Source organism: Chelmon rostratus, chromosome 14 (assembly GCF_017976325.1).
Source record: "Chelmon rostratus isolate fCheRos1 chromosome 14, fCheRos1.pri, whole genome shotgun sequence".
Classification (NCBI taxonomy): Eukaryota; Metazoa; Chordata; class Actinopteri; order Chaetodontiformes; family Chaetodontidae; genus Chelmon; species Chelmon rostratus.
In genome coordinates this window covers 17,313,500-17,332,735 of record NC_055671.1, presented here as the reverse complement: position 1 = coordinate 17,332,735, position 19,236 = coordinate 17,313,500, and the positions used below count along the sequence as shown (strand labels likewise).

The 19,236-nt window shown below is 43.3% G+C and overlaps 1 protein-coding gene across 3 annotated transcripts in view; it reads left to right on the top strand.

The window, feature by feature from the left end:
• gabrg2 (gamma-aminobutyric acid type A receptor subunit gamma2) overlaps nt 1-18,869 on the top strand; it is a 49,087-nt gene extending 30,218 nt beyond the window's left edge. Inside the window, exons 7-10 of one of the 3 annotated variants that reach the window (XM_041951746.1) lie at nt 11,405-11,557; nt 13,731-13,936; nt 15,625-15,648; nt 18,591-18,869. In XM_041951746.1, coding sequence (XP_041807680.1) covers nt 11,405-11,557; nt 13,731-13,936; nt 15,625-15,648; nt 18,591-18,869 — 662 coding nt within the window. Of the gene's footprint in view, nt 1-11,404; nt 11,558-13,730; nt 13,937-15,624; nt 15,649-18,587 lie in introns of all 3 variants that reach the window. The other 2 variants (XM_041951745.1, XM_041951747.1) reach the window with 2 other exon arrangements.
• The last annotated feature ends 367 nt before the right edge of the window (nt 18,870-19,236 follow it).

Here is a 19,236-nt window from a genome sequence, read left to right as displayed (position 1 = left end):
CCTTTAAGGAAATCCACTTAAAAGAGATGTGGGACAATATTGCTTTGGCGTCAGGAGGTTTGTGAAATCCCCCAGCGGTGGTGTGGTAACAGCCACGTCACATATGGGTTCAATAGCAGAAATCCAAAGCAAATTAAAGGGAAAATGTAATCAGATTCCTTGATAGAAAAAAAACAAAAAACAATGCCACAGAGACAAGGACGCTTGTCACCACCTGCCTGGTTTAATCAAGGAAAGATGGAGGGAGACAAAAAGCAATAAAAACACAACACCAATAGTTTTTTTATTATTGTTACTGAGACATTGCATCCCTGATCAAATAAAACACCTGTGAAAGCATATTGTGTGAAATTATTCCAGTTTCCGACGCATAAATTGCCTTGATGAGTAACACTTCATGCTCGGAATAATTCGCCAAAATGTGAAAAAAGGTGGCGCAGAATGAGATCGAGGAACATGCCGATACACACGGAGCAGGAAAACGCTCAAACATGACTTCATGGTTTTATAGTAGGTTTCCTGTCATGCTCACGCAAAGCGTTTCGGTGATGCTCTGTTGTGAGTGATAAAGTATTGAATTAACGGTGAAAAGTAGAGGTGAAACTTCACTTCATTTTAGGAAAGTATTTAATCAGACGTACGTGGACAGGTTGAAATGCTGCACAATCAGTTGCACAGTATGTTACCCATGGCTGTATATGAAAACAGTCATTTATTCACAGTAATAACACCTCGCTGCTTTTTATCAGATGACGACCGCTCTGTCTTTGCTGGAGGAAAAAGGTTAAGAAGTGCTGAAACAATGCATTAGCCGTGGTCGCTCTGTTGCTATAATAGCTGCTGTCTCTAATCTCTCCCTCCCTCCCTCCCCTCCTCTGTCTCTCTCTCTCTCTCTCTGTGCGTTCTCCCTCTTGCTTCTGGGTGATAGTTGTGATGGGCAGGAGTGGGAGGAAAAATGCTCTGACTCAGCCAGAATCCTCCCTTTGTGAAGTTAAATACCAATTTACACTCCTCCCCATCCTCCATGCACACATCCTAACCCACCCCATACACTAACAGCATTCACATGTACAGGCGTCTGCTCCGCACAGCCCAACCCCAACCCTCCTTCCCTGCTCACTCTCGCAAAACAGACCATTTTTTTTAGTTTGCGCCCGGTGTATTCCTGTGTCCTACTTTTTTGCAGCCCCCCTCCTGCTCTCTCCCTCTCTTTCTCTCCCTCTGCCTTTCTCAGTTGACAGTCTAATAAGCCAGTAATTAAAACCTGAAAACAGGGACTGGTGATAGGCCAAAGGAGAAGAGATTGCTTTGGGAAAATAAAGCTCTTGTTTTCCTCCCCATCGACCACCACCTGCATATAAAAGGGCGCCTGTGGTGCAAAAACAGAGGAGCACAGATTTAGAGGAATAGATTTTTTTTTTTTTTTTTTTGTGCCATGTTAGATTGTCAGTCCTCTCAGCGCTCTGTGGTGTTTGTTCTTTTTTGGCCGACAGACCATGAAGCACACAGGAATATGGATTGAAGGCAGTGGGTGAAGCTCGAGAAATAGAATAATATTCGGTATCGAAGGCAGCCCATTGCTCCACTCATCATATTTAAGCCTCTGCCACTTCTACCTCAATGTGTGAATATAAATGTCCTCATGATGCATGTTTGTTCGTCTACTTTAAGGGCACCGAACCTCTCCGCAGCACAACTGCATTTGCAGCACGAGTTTCAGGGCAATAAACTAGGACGCTGGAATACATCGACTACAAAATTAAAGTCATCTCATTTGCAAGAGGGAGAAAGATGGGGAAAGCAAGTGGACGTAAATAAGTGAGGGTGCTGTTGGTTTCTTTTTCAGTTGAGATGCCGGTAGGCAAAGATGGAGGTCATGGGGCGGAGAGATGCATGGATGGAAAAAAAAAAAAAAAGGATGCAAGGGAAAAAAAGAGGAGGATGTTCAGCCAATACCAAAGCAGGTCAAAGCTGTCAGAGATGCTGTTTTTGGAGGTTTGCGTTCTTCTTGACTTCTGCCGGTGCAGCCGTCATTCTGAAAGACGTTTGTCGCTGCACCAGCATGAAGCAGCGGAAGGTCAGGCTTCGGTTGATGGGGTTGCTCTTAGATTTTGACAAAAGGAGAGTGAGAGACTCTGTAAGCCTGAAGGTGCAGGAAGAGAGAAGATCACAGGTATATACTGTAATTCAGATGAGTACTTGCTGGTGCTACAAGGGACTTAATTGCTACTGTTACCACTGTAATAAACAGTAATTTTATTCACTGTTTATTTTTTTAGGTTATTTGATTTTTGGTCTAAGAGGAAAAGCAGTGTGAATTTGTCCCTACTGTGTACTAAAAACAGACCAATGGTGGAACAAGTAAAAATATTGCAATAATATCTAATAATAATAATTCTATACTAATAATTAGCTAATTCTTTTTGACATTTCCATACCAATTGTTTTCAACAATTTTCAAACCCAGATAAATCCATCATTTTATCTGAGGTAACGTTTCATTCAGTCGCCTGTTAGTGGTGACACGGGAAACACGAGACAATACAGTCACAGAGCGCAGGCGGAGGTCGGCGAACATGAACATTACAACTCCCATGAACCCGTGTTGGTTCACAACGTCATCAAACTTCTTTTGTTTTTTCATCATTGCCAACCTATTTATAACAATGTGTCATATTTTATTAACTGACAATATTTTCTATGAAAAATCTCTGCTAACTAACCAGTAAGCACAGCTATTAATCAATGTAAGAATACTCAAGCAAAGCACATGTACCTCAAAACTGTACAAGAGTACAGTATTTGATTTAGTCTACTCAGCTACATTCCACCACTGAAACGTACATAATACAAGGCTAGAAGGTACGTGAATAACAAATGTATGTAAGTAGTTGGTGTGTAGCTCTGAGAAAGTACACACACAGTATTTCTGTGAAACGTGTGACTGTAAAGTAGAACAGTAGGGCTCATTATTTCAGAGTGACGTGCAGAATATGCGATTTTAGAAAACGTGTGTCGCAACAACTATTACGATAGCATATAAATGGAGTCTGTATATGTGCTGTGTGTGCTCACATATGCATGCACACACAAAAAACAGTCTCATCTTGCTACCCGGTCGAGACTGGTTTAGATCCTAAAAGCAGTCCAAAGTTGATGCGACTCTGTGGAGCAATTGTTCCAAGACCGAGCCCTCACTGCTCAATAAATTGTTATAAAGTTCCATGCTTGGGTGCTGGTTACTATTCTCAGTCAGCTTATTGGCCTTACATAATATTCTGCAACCCAGGGCTTCAAAGTAATTAGCCATAAGAAATAAGGAGAGAGCAGTGGTGGAACATCCTGTGTCTGGTTGGTTAATACATTTCATAAGAGGATAAATCTCAGAATTGCTATTAAAACAGAAGTTTCTCATGAATCATAATGACAGTGTGCAGCACATGAATTCTAGGGAAGCACTTAACAAAGTTAAAGGCTTTTTCCTGTTATTGTGGTATCAGAACACTGCAGAATCAATATTTATATGCCATATGTGACATATTCTATTACCTATATAAGCCTTGAAAAGAGCACAATATGTCCCATCTGCGCATATTATGCTAATGAATGTCACAGTTACTATAATCTATCAGAGGCCTATTACCAGTATGTCTAGCAAAGGCTACAGTGAAATTAAATCCTAAAACTGTCCATGAATCTGTATGAGGGGATGCATTGTTAATATTCAGGATTGTCGGGATCATGTATGAACCTCAGCGCAATGAGCCTATAATGCGTGTTGCATTGAAAATACCAGTTTGTTTAAGTGTGCATGCTGTGCTTTTCTGGGAGTGTTGGCAAGGCTTTGTGATTATTAAGAGACTTAAAAGAAAATGCTACTTAGTCTGAGTGTGCACAGGCATAAATCAGTGCTGTAGTTTTGGGCTATTCAGTCAGTATGTTGGGGATGATTAATTAGATTTCAAAGCTTTAAACCAGGGATCCAAAAACTCTAATCTGTAATAGCACAAAGCCATTGGCAATGAAGTGGGGATTGATTGTCTAGGCTTATACAGTGTTTGTCTGAGCTTATCCATCGAATTTAAATTTAAATTATATTGTTGCTATTGTAAAGGCCGGTACATTGTCCCACTGTGACTGGAAAATCATCCTGAAGACATCCTGTAATACATAGTTTTCACTTTTCTTTTCTCTGACAGCACCTAATGATTTATGGAAGTAGACATTACAGTAAAATGAGGTGTAGTAAATGTTAACAGATTCCTCTTGTTGTGCAAAATCTTTATTTATCTGACTCCTGCTAATCAACCTAAAATGGCAAACATCTAAGTTTTGATTGCGCTCATTGACACAGTAACTGGCTTTAATCTGCACAGCTCAATGAGTCAGCACAGTGCGTTTAAAAGTTAAACAATGTCCTGGAAAGTCGCATCATAAAATTACAAAGTTTCTATTTTGTTGTTGTGGTTCCTAAAGAGGGCATGTGGGAGGTACTCGAGGACTTTTTAACAGCATCTTTGCGTAACGATCCTGTGCAAAAACACCACTACAGAAACAGTTTATCATCGGTTATAAAAAATATGGCCGACGCTGTGACACCCCTGCCCTTCGATTTTCTGTTGGAGGCTGTGCAGGCTTTTCAGCCACAGCGGTTATTACGACTGAAGCTAACTACCCACTGCTCCTGCCATTTATTGAAAACAAATTGCTGTTCCTGCTGTAACTCTCCTTTTTGTTCAGCGCTTCTTTTTCTTTTTTTTGTCTGGAAAAAGACAATCAGTATTCTGCACCGGGTGTGTAGGGCAGAACTGCGTGAAGGTAAAAGCTAAAACCTCAAATGGCCATCGTTGAATCACTGAAAAAGATGCAAATAGCAGATATTGTCCATCTATCTCCCTCTGACAGCTTGCCTTGAAATATCAGGGCACCTGTCCATCCATCTGTGTTTTTAGGTTTGCCATTTTATTTCTCTAAGCTGAACAAATCCTCCACCAAGTGGTCCCTGGAAAGCTTTGTCTTGTGTTTTTCTGCAGTTCTCTATCACTGTCATAGCATCACATTCTCTCCCCTCTTCTCGTTGCTTTTACGAAATTAGCTGTATTTATGTTGAGCTGCAGCTCGTTCGTCCTTTTTAAAGAAGCACAAGTGGGACTAGTCACCTGGCCAAAATAGTTAGAACAGAAAATAAGACCAGAGAGGTGATATATTAAACATGGGGAGAAAGCAGAGTGAGCGCTGAATTTTAGAACTTGGAGCTTATGTAATGAGTGTGAATCGCATCTTTCCTCAGCGTGTGAATAAGAAATAACGAAGCCATTTTTAGCAGAGGTAAGCTGGAGCATGGATAAACCGGTGAGAGACTGAGAACAAAGTGAGAGAGGTGGCTCGTGATGGTGGTGGTTGTTTTTAATTATATGACTTGATGGAAATAAACTCTCTGGTGGAGCTTGGATTGCCTTAAAATTCAGCAAATTGTAGGTGAGAACAAGAAATAAACTTGTTATTTGCCTGAAACAGAATAGAAGGGTGGTATTTTTGGAGATGGCAGCCAAGGCTTGATTACCAACTGGGCCGAGGGGGCAGTCGGTCTGCGTGGTAATTACTTTGTGGTGATTTGATTAATTACAAATTCGTTGGTAATACAAGGTTGCAACTGCAGTTGTAGCCTGAGGCCTTGTCTTGTAAAGGACGCCTGTGCCAGAATCTAGTTTTAATACGTCAAATAATTCAGATATCTCTAATATTTCATATCATCCGTACTTGGCACAAAATCATTACTGATAAGAGTTTAATCAAATTATCACTGACTACGTTGCAGCAAACTTCAGACACTGGTGTCTGTGAGTCTGAACATTGGCAGAACATGTGTGATTGTTTCTAACGTAGGCTCATTTCAGGGACGCATTCCATGCTAAACACCAGGTAACTGGGGACGGCTTGTCCAACTGGGGACAAAAGCTGAGCCCCCATTTGTGGAAAAGCTGATTTCTGGGTCAGAGGTTAAGGTTAAAGTGAGGCAAGTAGCGGTTAGTCACCAGGAAATGAATGTTGGTCTGTATACTGTCCCCAAAAGTGACTAAAGTGTGTGTGTGTGTGTGTAAGGGTGGGTGTTAAGAGGTTGAGGTTAGCTGAGCCGTGATAGACCTGACCCTGACAATATAGGAGGCCATAGATAACTGTATCCCGCGGGCCCGCAGCATGTTAATCCAGCCCTGATGACAGGATGTGACATCATCATCTTAAAAATAAAAAATGCTTATCTAACTTCTCCGCTTCCTCCTAAACTCTCCAAATGATGATAAGGAAAACCGTTCCGGCAGCTTCTTACTACCTGTCATAAATCCTATAAACAGCCCCGCTCTCAATAATTTGAGAGCTATTAGTGCGTCTGAGAGGGGGATAATCATCTGTCTCTGTCACATTCACTACAATGTTAACAACAAGGCAATCAAACTCTGCAGACTCCTGTCTGCTGTTTAATCACGCCGCTGTGTTGCCGCAGTTACTCACCATGACAATGCCGTGACATCATCGTGCCAGCCACCGTCGGCTACAAAAAAGCTGCGGCGGCCTGTGGAGGCAAGAAGTGAGGCCATTTTAACTGGTTAATCGCCAGGCCTCTGGTCATGTCGCAGGAAGTGGTGAGTTAACGTCCTCTCTCAGCATTGCCGACCCCGGCAACCAGCCGTGGTGCAACCCCGGTCATTAGCAAAAACTCCTGTCGTCGCCACAAACACGCACGCACAACAACACCCGCTGTCGCCTCTGATGTAGACGACCCCTGACAGGAGAGGAGCTCAGTGAAACAGCCTGTCAGCAGCTCTGCAATGTGTCTGGCTTGTCTACCTTCATAGGATGGCCAGCATGTGCCTCAGGTCTCTCCTGCCCGTCCATATCCACACCAATTTACAGCCCGGCTGCCAGCAGAATGATATTCTCATGTGACACTCCCCCCCCCCTCCCCTTCGTGTCAGCAATCCTCAATTACCATGTTATATTCTGATGAACTCCCCTGTGGCTGTTGTGCAAAAATGTGCAGCCACGCTGGGCTCAGCGTTCCCTCTCGCAGGTTCGGTACTCTCCCAAAAAATGCGGAACGTTAGAATGATTTCTGTTTTCCAACAGTCATGAAACATCCATCTTTTTTTTTTTTTTTTTTTTGGCGGTAGAGGGCTCATATGGAAGAGTGATCCGTTTTTACCCCCTCTGCTGTTTGTGTGTGCGTCTAATTCTGTTGAGTGTGTCGTCTCTGCAGCCTCTAACAACAAAGTAGCTCTGTTTTCTGATGAATGATCATCCCCGCCAAGTTTTTATTGCTTTCCGTAGATTACATCAGCTTGTAGTAAATAGCTTTTGCCAGGGAAATTTGTGATCCTAATAAAAATACTTCAAACCATATCTTAATACAAACAATAGTTGTGAGCTGTTGTCTGCGTAGTTGGTTTTTCACACAGCTGTCATCAGCGTTTTTCATTCAGGAATTACAAGCAGGAGGGAATGGAGAGCAATGTAATTATAGCAATAAGATGATAGGATTGGAGAAATTTGAACTTTGGGGGAATTTTAAAGCAAAGACGCAAAGGAGGGATCTGAACTCTGAGTGTGTTCTTGTTTCTGTAATTACACATGAAGATGAACTGATGATTATGAGGTCAGGGGTGAAGCTGCCTGTAGGATCATTGTTTTGTTGGATGCCTATGAAAGACTGGGAGATCATACAAGTCTCTCACGTATGAGAGCCTCTTCATTTTCATTGTTGATCCACAGAAGGAGGTACATTCGACCTTAGCCGCAACAGCCTTGAAGAAGGGATCTTTATATAGACCCTGTGAAGATAGAGTGTGAATGCTCTTGTGAACACACCCTCGTCTGTTGGCGTTGACAGATGCGCAGTTCTAGCTGAGGTTAGTTTGAGGGCCCCCATTAGGAGGAACGCAGGCACAACGGCTTGGGTGCTTTGATATCCCAGCTGCAGTCTTATGAGAAATAAACACACTTCTGTCTTCCCACACAGGCAGGCAGACATGTGACCATGTTTTTTAATCTAGCTAAAATGGAAGGAGCCTCTGTCTCTCTGTCTGCTGGTCTGTCCTTCGATTTTCTCTACAACCGCTCATCCAATGGACTTCACATTTAGCGGATGTACAGCTGAGGATCCAGGAAACTGCAGCGCACCAGACACATTAATTAGTAGTGTGTTACAGCAACCTAAAGTACACACTGTGCAGTGTATTGAGAGGGGACCCCCAACCCTCTGAGGCCTGTCAGACACGTCTGAGGTGGCTTGACATGCCTTGACATTTTTATATATTTCACCTTCCTCCAAGAGCACAACATTTTCTTACATTCAGCACAAGCTCGACACTCCTAATCTGAGAGCAGTATGAATGTCATTAATCAGTTTTTTCATGTAAATCAACTGTGAACAAACACATGTGCTGAGACGCTCTGAAAAAAACGAATTTCCGGCCAAGACTTTCTGAGCTCTGAACCTTCTAAACATAGATGTTGGCCCCTGTGATTAAATCATGCAGAAATTTCATGTGTTAATGAGGTAGGTGTCAACACGCAGTTAATAGTGCCCCTCCCCACTCTCAAAGGTCGTGACCTAGGAGCTGAATTGGGCATTTTCACACGTTTTCCTGCCTCGTTATGACCTAATAATGACTGCCGAATTACTGAATTATCATATGAATAGCTCAGTTTGCAAATGGATGGGGCATCGTGAGCTGCCGTCTGACTCAGAGGCTGAAATGTGCATGCTGTTATTTTTAATTCCCCTGACATAGTTCCACAAATACATTCGCTTTCTAACTATATACATTCTAAAGTGCATCCATCCATACATGCCGTGACAGAGTTTTCTAAGCGGTTTGCTGAAACTTCAGTGGGATTGTTGACCCCAGTTAACTGTTACACTGCCGAACGGCATGCTGGGTACAGCTCGCTCTCCGTCTCTCGCTACACTCCATTCAAGAACAGGTGTGTTGCTCATGACCCGAGGAAGCGCTGTGACAAGAAAAGTAACAAGAAAGCTGCAAGCAGCAATACCAGCACTTCACGAGTTAAACAAACAACAATAACAAGATAAGAACAAAATTAGTTTGCTTGTAAGCTTGCTGAGGTGCTGCAAGACAAGCAAGACAGGGCTCAGTGTGGGGGGGAGGGGGCACTATTATCCACCAATAACGGTGGATAAAGTTGATGTGATTTTCGTCCGAAGTGGAGACACAGAGGGACAGGTTCATAAACTGCTTTTTGCAATTGGGGTAAAATTAATATTTAAAGTCCCTCGTGTGTAGGATTCTGAATTATCATTGGGAACTCCTCGTGGTAGCAACACTCATTATCTCATACAGCTACGCCCCCACCCACCGCACACATAGACCGCACCAGCTTTCACCAGGAGTGCACGCTAAACATGTCATCAGAATACTTTAAAATTGAGTCAAGCAGGCAATCAAGTAAAAATGCAAAACAAAACTGTGTCAAATGTTCACACAGTCCACTAATGGTGCAGAGGCTGTTTATCTGGAGCAAGGAACTGTTTGCTCCCCATACGGCAATGTTGTGAAATCCCAGACAAGCACTTAAACCAGTGAGGGAACTGGAAACCATTTTGATTTTGAGCAGAATGAGGAAGTCATTAACAAACTGATGCATTACTATGGAGTTATAATGGCAGGAGGGCTGATGCAGATACATCAGGCTGCCAGAATGGAGGGCACCGGTCGATAGCACCTCCTCAAAGTGTCTTCCTGCCAAGCGCTGTGGCCTGTAATGAAACTGGCGGAACAGAAGACGAGAGGCGTATGGCAGCAGGGTCTCACACCAGCCGACCTCACCCCGGTGGTGGAAATCCCATTATCATTAAGAGTCTGAGGTAATGTGAAGGAGGCTTTGCGCTGCTGACCAAGCTGGAATAAGTGTATTAACCGGCAGTTTCTCAGCTGTCAGGGGTCTCCGTTTTGGGCCCCTGTTAATGTAGTGTTAATAAAAACAAAATAGTGGGCTGCGGGACCCCTGAGAGCAGCCTTCATGTGTCTCCCGTACTCCGACAAAGCGAGGCGGTGCACTGTAATATACCATGCACCTGCCTGCATCAGCAGAAAACACACGTGGCGATATGAACAGTTATGGTTGTGCTGCTGGGGATATTGCGCTTGGTTTATTTAATGATGCTATCAATGGCTGGGTGAGTAGAGGTGCATGCTGGGATAAATCCCGAAGACTTGGTCCCTGTCCAGACACTGCGAGGACTCGCTCGCGCGGGGTGCACGCGTTCGCAGACATAACAAACACTGACAGCCTCATCTCTTTCTCTCTCTGCCTTCCATTAACACACAAATACACAGATGTTGGCTGTTTTTCGCTAAACTGCAGTATGTGTTGTCGCCCTTTCTCCTGAGGAAAATTATTAGCCAGCTGTTCAGTCCCCAGCTGCAGAGACTGCTCCATGAGCTGTGGGTGCTTAAACACACACACACATGCTCACACACACACACATACACAGTGCCCTGCAGGTTACAAACCGCAGCGAGAGGCCAGGGGAGGTTTCCGACACTGTTAGCAGTCTGATGTTAATCAATTAGCAGACAACTGACTGAGCTGGAGGCCAGCAGTGAACTCCCATTAAACCCAGGGAAACAGACAGACAGGTACATGGATAGACAGCTACAGAGGACAGTAACTGTTGGCAAGCATCGCTGCATTTTCAAGCTGCCACAGATGCGACTGCAATGTGTACGTTTGTTCTCTTCCATGCCCGTCTTTCTCTGTTTGGTCCTGCTTCAACTCGCCCTCCTTGCAAGGGTGTTGGAAGCACACTCGTGCGCACAGGCATGTATGCATCTGTGTGTGTGTGTGTGTGTGCGTGCACAAGGCTTCGCATGCATTTTAAGCAGGCGGGGCCAGATGATCCATATTGTCAGGGTCAGGTCTATCAGGGCTCAGCTAACCTCAACCCCTTAACACCCAACATCTGCTGGGGTCGGGCAGCCAGCACAGGGATGGCTCATCATCAGCTGCGTGCTGGTGTTCATGTTCCAGCTAACTACTGGCAGGATGACGAGGGTGTGTGCGTGTGTTTATCCAAGCAAGTCCAGCTCTCTGATTCACTCGGTTTCATTTTAGATCTCCAGTTGCCCTGGGCAAACATGCAGTGAAGACTTAGGTTGCACAACACGATGTATTGATCAGGTCATGGACTTTACCGGTTTGTTTTAATCCATGCCTGCCGTTTCTGTGTCGACAACCTTCTTTGATCATAGTGAGACAATGTGAAGAGATTTAATAAACTGGGCATACTGTCCGCCAGCATATAATCTGTCCACCCCATATGTTTTAAAATTCCACAGCGCCCTCACTCCTTCTCTCCTTTCTCCTGTCATGTGTCTCTCTGCAGGAGACTATGTGGTGCTGACCGTCTTCTTTGACCTGAGCAGGAGAATGGGCTACTTCACCATTCAGACCTACATCCCGTGCACCCTGATTGTCGTCCTCTCCTGGGTCTCATTCTGGATCAACAAGGATGCGGTACCTGCCAGGACATCACTGGGTAAAAATAGAATTGAAAATTGTTTCAGCCACAGCAGCGTTTGTTGGACATATTGACGTCACGTTAAAAAGCCAAAAGTCCATCAGCAGAACTTTGACTGCGCAACATCTCCTCTGTATCTTCTCATCAAGCCTTGACTGAGCCTTTAGTTCATTCTTGCAGTCAGTCCAAACACACATATGCTGCTCTTATGCCAGTGTGGTTCAGTAGTCATCCTGGCCTTAATTACTCCCTCTTGTGAAGCCCATCAACAACCCTGTGTTGGTCGCACCGCCTCAGACTGAAAAGAAGTCCACCTGCCGTTCTCCCCTTTCCTTTTGTCCTCTCATCCCTCTCTCTCTTTTCCCCTCTGAGAGAGAGGCAGCTACTTAGGAATCTGGTCCATCTTGATTAGAAGAGCCTATCCTGCCACATATGTTTTCATGCATGCCTTAATGAGGCATTAATTATGCAGTACAGCAGGGGAGGATGCAGAGATGCAGCCTCAGCACAATAATAATGCAGGTGGCCTCTTCAAAGCATGTAATAGGGGGACACGGAGTGAAAGCAAAAAGAGGGCAAACGAGAGGATTTCAAGGAAATTTGTCAACTTTTGAACTTGCCCTTGGTGTCCAGGGGACATCATCAAAAGTTCACTTGTGATGCAGTTATGCGCATATTCCTTAGTCAGCTTTCCATTTGGCCCCTTAAGGCTCTAAATCCTGACCTCAAGCTCACGTGATGTGATCATTAGCGAGCACAACTGAACGTAAAAACAATCCCTGCAGCCAGAAACCCTCATTCTACCTCACTATCATCATTACTTTGTCCATCATTAATCTCTCTAAAAATAGGTTGTTTTGTTTTCTCCTGCTTCTGCAGCTCCAGACGTGTTCTGCGGTAGGAATAAGAACGCTATTAATTCCCTGCTAAAATTGTACCAGGAGTCAAGTATCTTAATTTCTTTTGAAAGATGATGCGGGAGGTACAGGAAGCCAGGTGGTTAGGAAGCGGATTAACGCAGATGACATAATTCTTAATCCTTCAGTACCATCCAGAAATATATCAATTCACTCACAATGCTGCAATGTTAATCTTGACGCAGACTGAATGTCTTTTAGGCCACATTAAATATAGAAATAAATCATCTTCTATATACGAGGCCTCGGCTTGGCTCTATTTATAGCAAGGCGACGGCCTTCTTAGTTGTTTGTTTGTTGTTGCTCGGGAGTTGTGACGCTGCTGTCGGTAATCTGTTCTATCAGTGCACTTATAAATGGATTTTCTCGTCATGTGGAATCACCCCGCCTCCATCGACATCGTCGTGAGAGGCAGAGACAGCGGGTGAAAAGGAGAGAGGGTTGCCAGATAGGGGAATGCAGCATGCCAGTGTGGTGGTCAATGGCAGCTGAACCACTGAAGTATGTGGATCAAGGGGACAGTAAAACAGCTGTTCACTCCTCCCATATGGACTGTTAAGATTTGCAATTAAAACGTCAATCCTCTTTCATATGTGTCTATATATGCTACAGATATGCAACTTCAGTTTTATTAATTCTCTTGTGATTTTCTTTCTTTCCCACTAGGCAGTAAATGTGATGCTAAAGTGAAAGATTTCCCTCCCACACTGAAACATTTAGGAGCACATGTGTTCCTAAGCTGAACAATGTGTGAGCACATGCTTGAACTGTACGCATAAAATAAACGCATTAACACGTTGAAAACCTGGTCCGCAATCTGTGAAAATGATTAGAAAGACGTCCACTTGAGCTCATCTCAGCTTCCCTCCAGCTGTGGAGCTATTTCCGGGAGACTGCTCTGTTAGTAACACGTGCAACCGTTTTAATGAATTCTTCTTTAAGTTCCCGAATAAATGTTTGAATAAAGCTGTGAGCATCATGCGCGCCGTGTGCTTGACAGATTTAAGAGCACATTAAGTACAGCAAGATTACAGTGTGGCAAGCTACTTCTAACAACAGATAAAACACAATACAAGACAGGCAGCATTTTAATGTACGGAAATTGCTTTTATGATGCATAGTAACTAAATTATAGAGCATTCTTTAGATGAAATAGGAATGCAGTGTAAAAAGACACATAGCAATGAGCTCTATGTGGCGGTGCAGTATAACTGAACTTACAGGTTCCTGTTTTGTCTTTTTTTGTCTTATTTTCCCTCTGATCTCACTACCAGGCATCACCACTGTGCTGACCATGACCACGCTGAGTACCATAGCCAGGAAATCCCTTCCAAAAGTTTCCTATGTGACTGCCATGGACCTGTTTGTGTCCGTCTGCTTCATCTTCGTCTTCGCCGCGCTTATAGAGTACGGCACACTGCACTATTTTGTCAGCAACAGGAAGCCGAGTGCCAAAAAGGACAAGAAGAAGAAAAACCCGGTGAGCATCTTTCTAAAACCAACTGAAGTGAACTTTATGATACGTACAGTATATTTATAATTTCCTTAAGTTTCAGTTTTTGATCGTGCTCAATTCAACAAACATTATTTTCATTTATGTAATATATCTTTATGTAATGTCTTTCCAGTGTTTACAGTATCCTTTATTCAGGAGAAAGGTCAAGTTCTCCCTACGCTCTCTGTCCCTCCCCCACTGCATTACAGTACCGGGATAAGCCGTGGAAAAAAAGCTATACGCTGCTTAGTATCGCTAAGGGAGCATCTTCCCAAGGGCCACCACGTCAAATTACTCAATGAGCGAGGCGTGCAGCCTGAACCTTTTCCTAATCCGCCACACATCTGTTACAGTTGTAATTTAGACCTGTGTCACATGACAGGAGAGTTGCCCTCATGTGAGCCTTAAATCCCTCAAAAGATCATGGCAGCTCGGTTGAAGGGCTGTGAACCCGCGGCGAAACATACTATACGAGCACTTATGAAGCCGAGTATGTTTACCCTCGACGGCAGGACTAGCGCTTCTTCCCCATCAGCTACAGCCAGTTTATGGTTCCAGAAATGAAGAGTTTGAATGAAAATTAGCTCAAATCGAGCACTTAAAGTCTATTTATGAGAGAAAGTTAATGTTTTCATGCTAAGCAATGTTTTTGTAAAGGGTTGTTTGTAGGTAATGGAAATCCATCGTTGAAGTCGTGGCTTTTTTTGGGAGGGAATCAGACTTGAAAGATATTAAATCTCAAAGCTCTAAGCACACTGTGCTTGGGTGAACAGGAGTATCGAACTGGAACTTGGGGGGGAAAGTGGGGCGCTCTAGTTTCAGCCTCGGTAACTAAGGTTTTGCACATGGTCTCGTGGGCAAATGAATGACTAATAAAGTGGAAGGTGCAATGCCAGTTTGCCATCTCAGAGGGACTTTTCTAGGTTCTGCACGACTTGCCAAGATGCTCGAATGAGGAAGCGTGCAAGAAAAGGAGGTCTTTGACCGAACTTCTTTTGATGCTCATGAATTGTTAAAAATATGGAAATAATAGGAAATCGAGGAAAAATAAATAAATAAAGAACCTGAAAAGTTTCTTTTACTACTTGTGAGACGTTTTGGTTGCATGGGATTTAAGTCTTCTTCTTAAAATGCAGAGGGATTTAGATTTACTCCTGTCAGTTTATCATCTTTTTTTTATTTATTTATCTTGGAATACTGACATACATTACCACAACATGTTAGATTTCACATACTGGAACTGACAAGGAAGCTTGATGGAGTGTGAGAGAGATGCTTCCAACTTCATGTGAAACTGTAATGATGCCACGCTCACAGGGAGTATGTGAACTTATGAACAGTGTTTACTTAATCTGTGTAGTTTTGCAATACGTATGCATTGTAATAATTTTCCTAAGGTGATGCTGGCATAAGAAGCATGTGAGATACATATATCCCACCATGCATCTCCCCCTGTGTCTGTTCGTAACATGTACGTCTCTCTACAGTATATTTCTTCTCTTTCCATTTTGAGTTAGACAGTACAGTGCTTGTAATTTTCACACGTTATCTCGTGTCTCTGTTTATTTTTTTCCTTTTATTGATGTCTTTTGTTCTCTGTTTACATGTATTCTTTGTTTTTTTGTTGCTCTCTTTCAATTCCACATTTTCTTTGTTTCCTGTCTGGACAAAAGCTCCTCCGGCTCTTTTCCTCAAAGGTATATTGCCTGTGTCTGACTGCATGTGTCTGATGCATTTTGGCTCTTTGAGCCCCCAGCACCTCACTGCTTTTCTGTCTGTTCTACGGCAGATACGCCTCTCTCTATTCCCTCTTTATCTACCTGCATTCTTGCTGTACTCCTCATAAGTTACTAAATAGGTATCACAGATAACATTAAAAAGGGGCACTCTGCAGTGCACAGTGCGGAGGCAGCCAGCCAGACGTACTTATGCAGTTTTTAAAATTCAAATAAGCATCCCACACATCCCGTGTCCAGAGGAATGTAATAGTCCAGGCCCGGTGTGGACTCATTCTGGCTCCCTCTGTCCTGTTTCACTCTTTGTTGTTGTTGTAACCGCAGTGAACTAGCAGCTGCTGCAATAGCTTCCTCTTCTTTCCCTTCTCCTGCCAGTAAATCTATACCTGTGTGTTTGTTGGGCTTCTCAACCTGACGCTTCCTACAGAGTCAGCAGAGCCTTAACAGACTGAAACAGACAACCCCTGTACTGTGTTAAGTCTAATTAGAGTTGGAGGTCCATTCAGAAGATTAACACGTGCTAATCTTTAAACACCCAAAAAGCATCCTGGGCGGGTGGGAGCGAGCAAAGGTCTAAATTTAGCCTAACACACAAGTCAAGACAAGATAATCTGCTTTTACCACACAGAGGTCCACAATATTTATTTTTTTACAGTCGGTGTTTGACTAACGGGGATATTTTTCCAGGTCAGCTCCTTTAGATTGACAGACTACACATTAGTATAAATGCACAGCTGAAAAATCCACCCGCAGTATTTAAACACTACCATCAAATATTCCACTTAAACCAGATGAGCACGGGATCCTCCAGCAGCGATCCAGAATGCTTCCGCCTTTTGTCTTCTCTGAGAGGTTGTCTACTTTCAGCCAGTTAAAGTTGCCAATGCCACTGTGTTGTATCTTTGTTGTTTTTCTTTGTTTTTCTTTTTTTTTTTTTTCGCTAACACCAACTCAGCACAGCCCAGCTTGACCAGGCCATGCGGCAGGATGCTGTTAATGCTCCTTCTGCTTGAGCTTCCACTGCGCTTCCTCCAGTGCAACCAATCCCCTTTGAGAACTGAGTCATAACCTGTTCCGCTAATCCCCTCCTTAATTCAACATACTGTCCGTCAAATGAGGACAAAATTGCTGAAACTAACCCGTATGTTGCTTTGTTTGTGGTTATGTATGGTTTTCAAAGGGACCGCAGGTTTGTGCACTAGTGCTGGGCAAGATGAGAAGTTGTAGGGAATGAACAGTTCAATCAAGTTTAAGTATTTTAAGCTTGTTTGAGGATGCATGCTTACGGCAGATCTTGTTATGTCCAAACTAAAACTGCAACAACCTATTTTATTTGCAGCAAGCATGATTATAGATACATAGAAATGACCGCGAAGACATTAATGTGGCAAGAGGGGAAAAAAAGCATTTGCTGTTTTGTGATTTTTGCTGCAATTAAGAGCTGATTAACACAGAGCATAAATCAATGCTGTAAAACATATTTGGTGCTGCTGCAGTCATTTCTGGATTACTGTTCCTATGTTGTAAGGACAACACATAAAGAACAACCTAAATGACAGCTACTGGCACTTTTGTGGTGATGTAAAATTCTTAGAAGCTGAACTTTGGAGTGTGCACGACTCACTGCGTCTTTTTTAAATGGTGAGCTTGACACCCTAGTTTATCAGCAAGGTCAAGGAACCTTCCATTTCTGCCAAAGGGGTGGGTAGGACATTTAATCTGCCATACAGCCAGAATTCCAATTTGTGCAAAGGTGGCATGGTGTTTCAAGATAAAAGCTGATGAAAACAGTCTGTTTGAATACTAATTTTCTCCCTTTAGAGTGACAGGGCCACAGACTCACTGATGTCACTGTCCTATTTTGGGAATCTTCACAAACGAAAGGCATGTGCCCTCCAGTGGTGAGCACAGTTTGAAAAGGAGGTTTATTTTAACCTGTTTAGTGACAGAAAGAGTGGGCTGCAGAAATACTGAGCCGTGTGCTGCACATCTGCCAACACATGCTCCTCCCTAAGCTTAGCTTTATGATGCATCATAAGCCAGTTACAACATATCTTAGAAATGTATTTCTGAAAAAAAAAGGCTTGCAACATCCACGTAGGTCCAAATTCTGACATTATGTTGAGTCACTGGGAATTCAACACATTTAAAAAAAAAAAAAAAAAACGCTTAGAATAAATGATGCTCAGCCATCTGTTTGCTACGGTATTTCACAGAATTTTTCCACGTGTACAATCGCAATTCCAAAAAAGTTGGGACGCTGTGTACAACGTAAATACGACTGAACCTTTCGATGCCCCAATCATGATACTATCACCTGTTACCAGTTAAATTCAGAATAAGCAGATATTTACAAAAATCAGTGACGCTGATGAGGTCAGACGTCAAATATATTGTCTTTGTACTGTTTGCAGTTGAGCACATGTCAAGAAAGATTAGCAAGTTATCACATTCTGTTATATTTATGTTTCACACAGCGTCACAAATTTCCTGGAATCGAGGGGATCAGTAGCACAATCAGAAGTAAAAATAGAGGGGCATTGCCCAGCACTAGCTTAACTTAGCTGCTAAATGAAGCAATATGGACTACTCCAGTACGAATCATATGATTTCCTCAGCTGCCAGCTATACCCCAGCTCAAACGTGTAATTTGCATCATGGGTTCCACTGGGACTGACCCTTTGTCACTATAAGCCTCACTAATTACAACCACAGGTGGCAGATAAGCGTCGATTTGACATTAAAAGGGTCCATTGGACAGTTGAAGGTGCAAATTACATTTTGCTGACTAATGACAGAAAACGGCAGCTCAAATTAGGTCCCCCGTTACGTCAGTGAGGTCTTGATTGTGGCGCTCTGAGGCTCCTGTGGCTGACTGTGTCATTCTGTCCTGTTAAAAGCAGACACCCACGGTAGACATCCGTCCACGCTCGGCCACTGCCATTCAGATGAACAACGCCACGCACATGCAGGAGCGAGACGAGGAGTACGGCTACGAGTGTCTGGACGGGAAGGACTGCACCAGCTTCTTCTGCTGTTTCGAAGACTGCCGCTCCGGAGCCTGGCGGCACGGCAGGTTGCACATCCGCATCGCCAAGATAGACTCGTATGCACGCATCTTCTTCCCCACTGCATTTGGTCTCTTCAACCTGGTCTACTGGGTCTCCTATCTCTATCTCTAGGCCTGGGTGTGCATCCAGCCTTATCATACAGTTCATTGCATTCTACATATGCTCTGTGCCAGCGCGGGACATTTTGAAGGAGGGGACCCACTGAAATATCCATTAATTTGATTTAAAGCACTCGCTTTAATTCCCTAGTTTTAATCTCTTTGAACTTTACTCGTTTCATTTGATAACTCTGACAGACACTGCAAATGTTGTAGCATTACATTTAAATGGAATGAGGAGGTCTGTAGGTGTGTTGTGAAAACACTGATTGTGTGAGCAATTACAGTAACAAGAGTCTTAGTTTGATTTTTGTTTTCATGGTTTCATTTTGGACTTTTTATTTGGAATTTCCTGTTGATTTCTCTCAATTGGGTTTTTA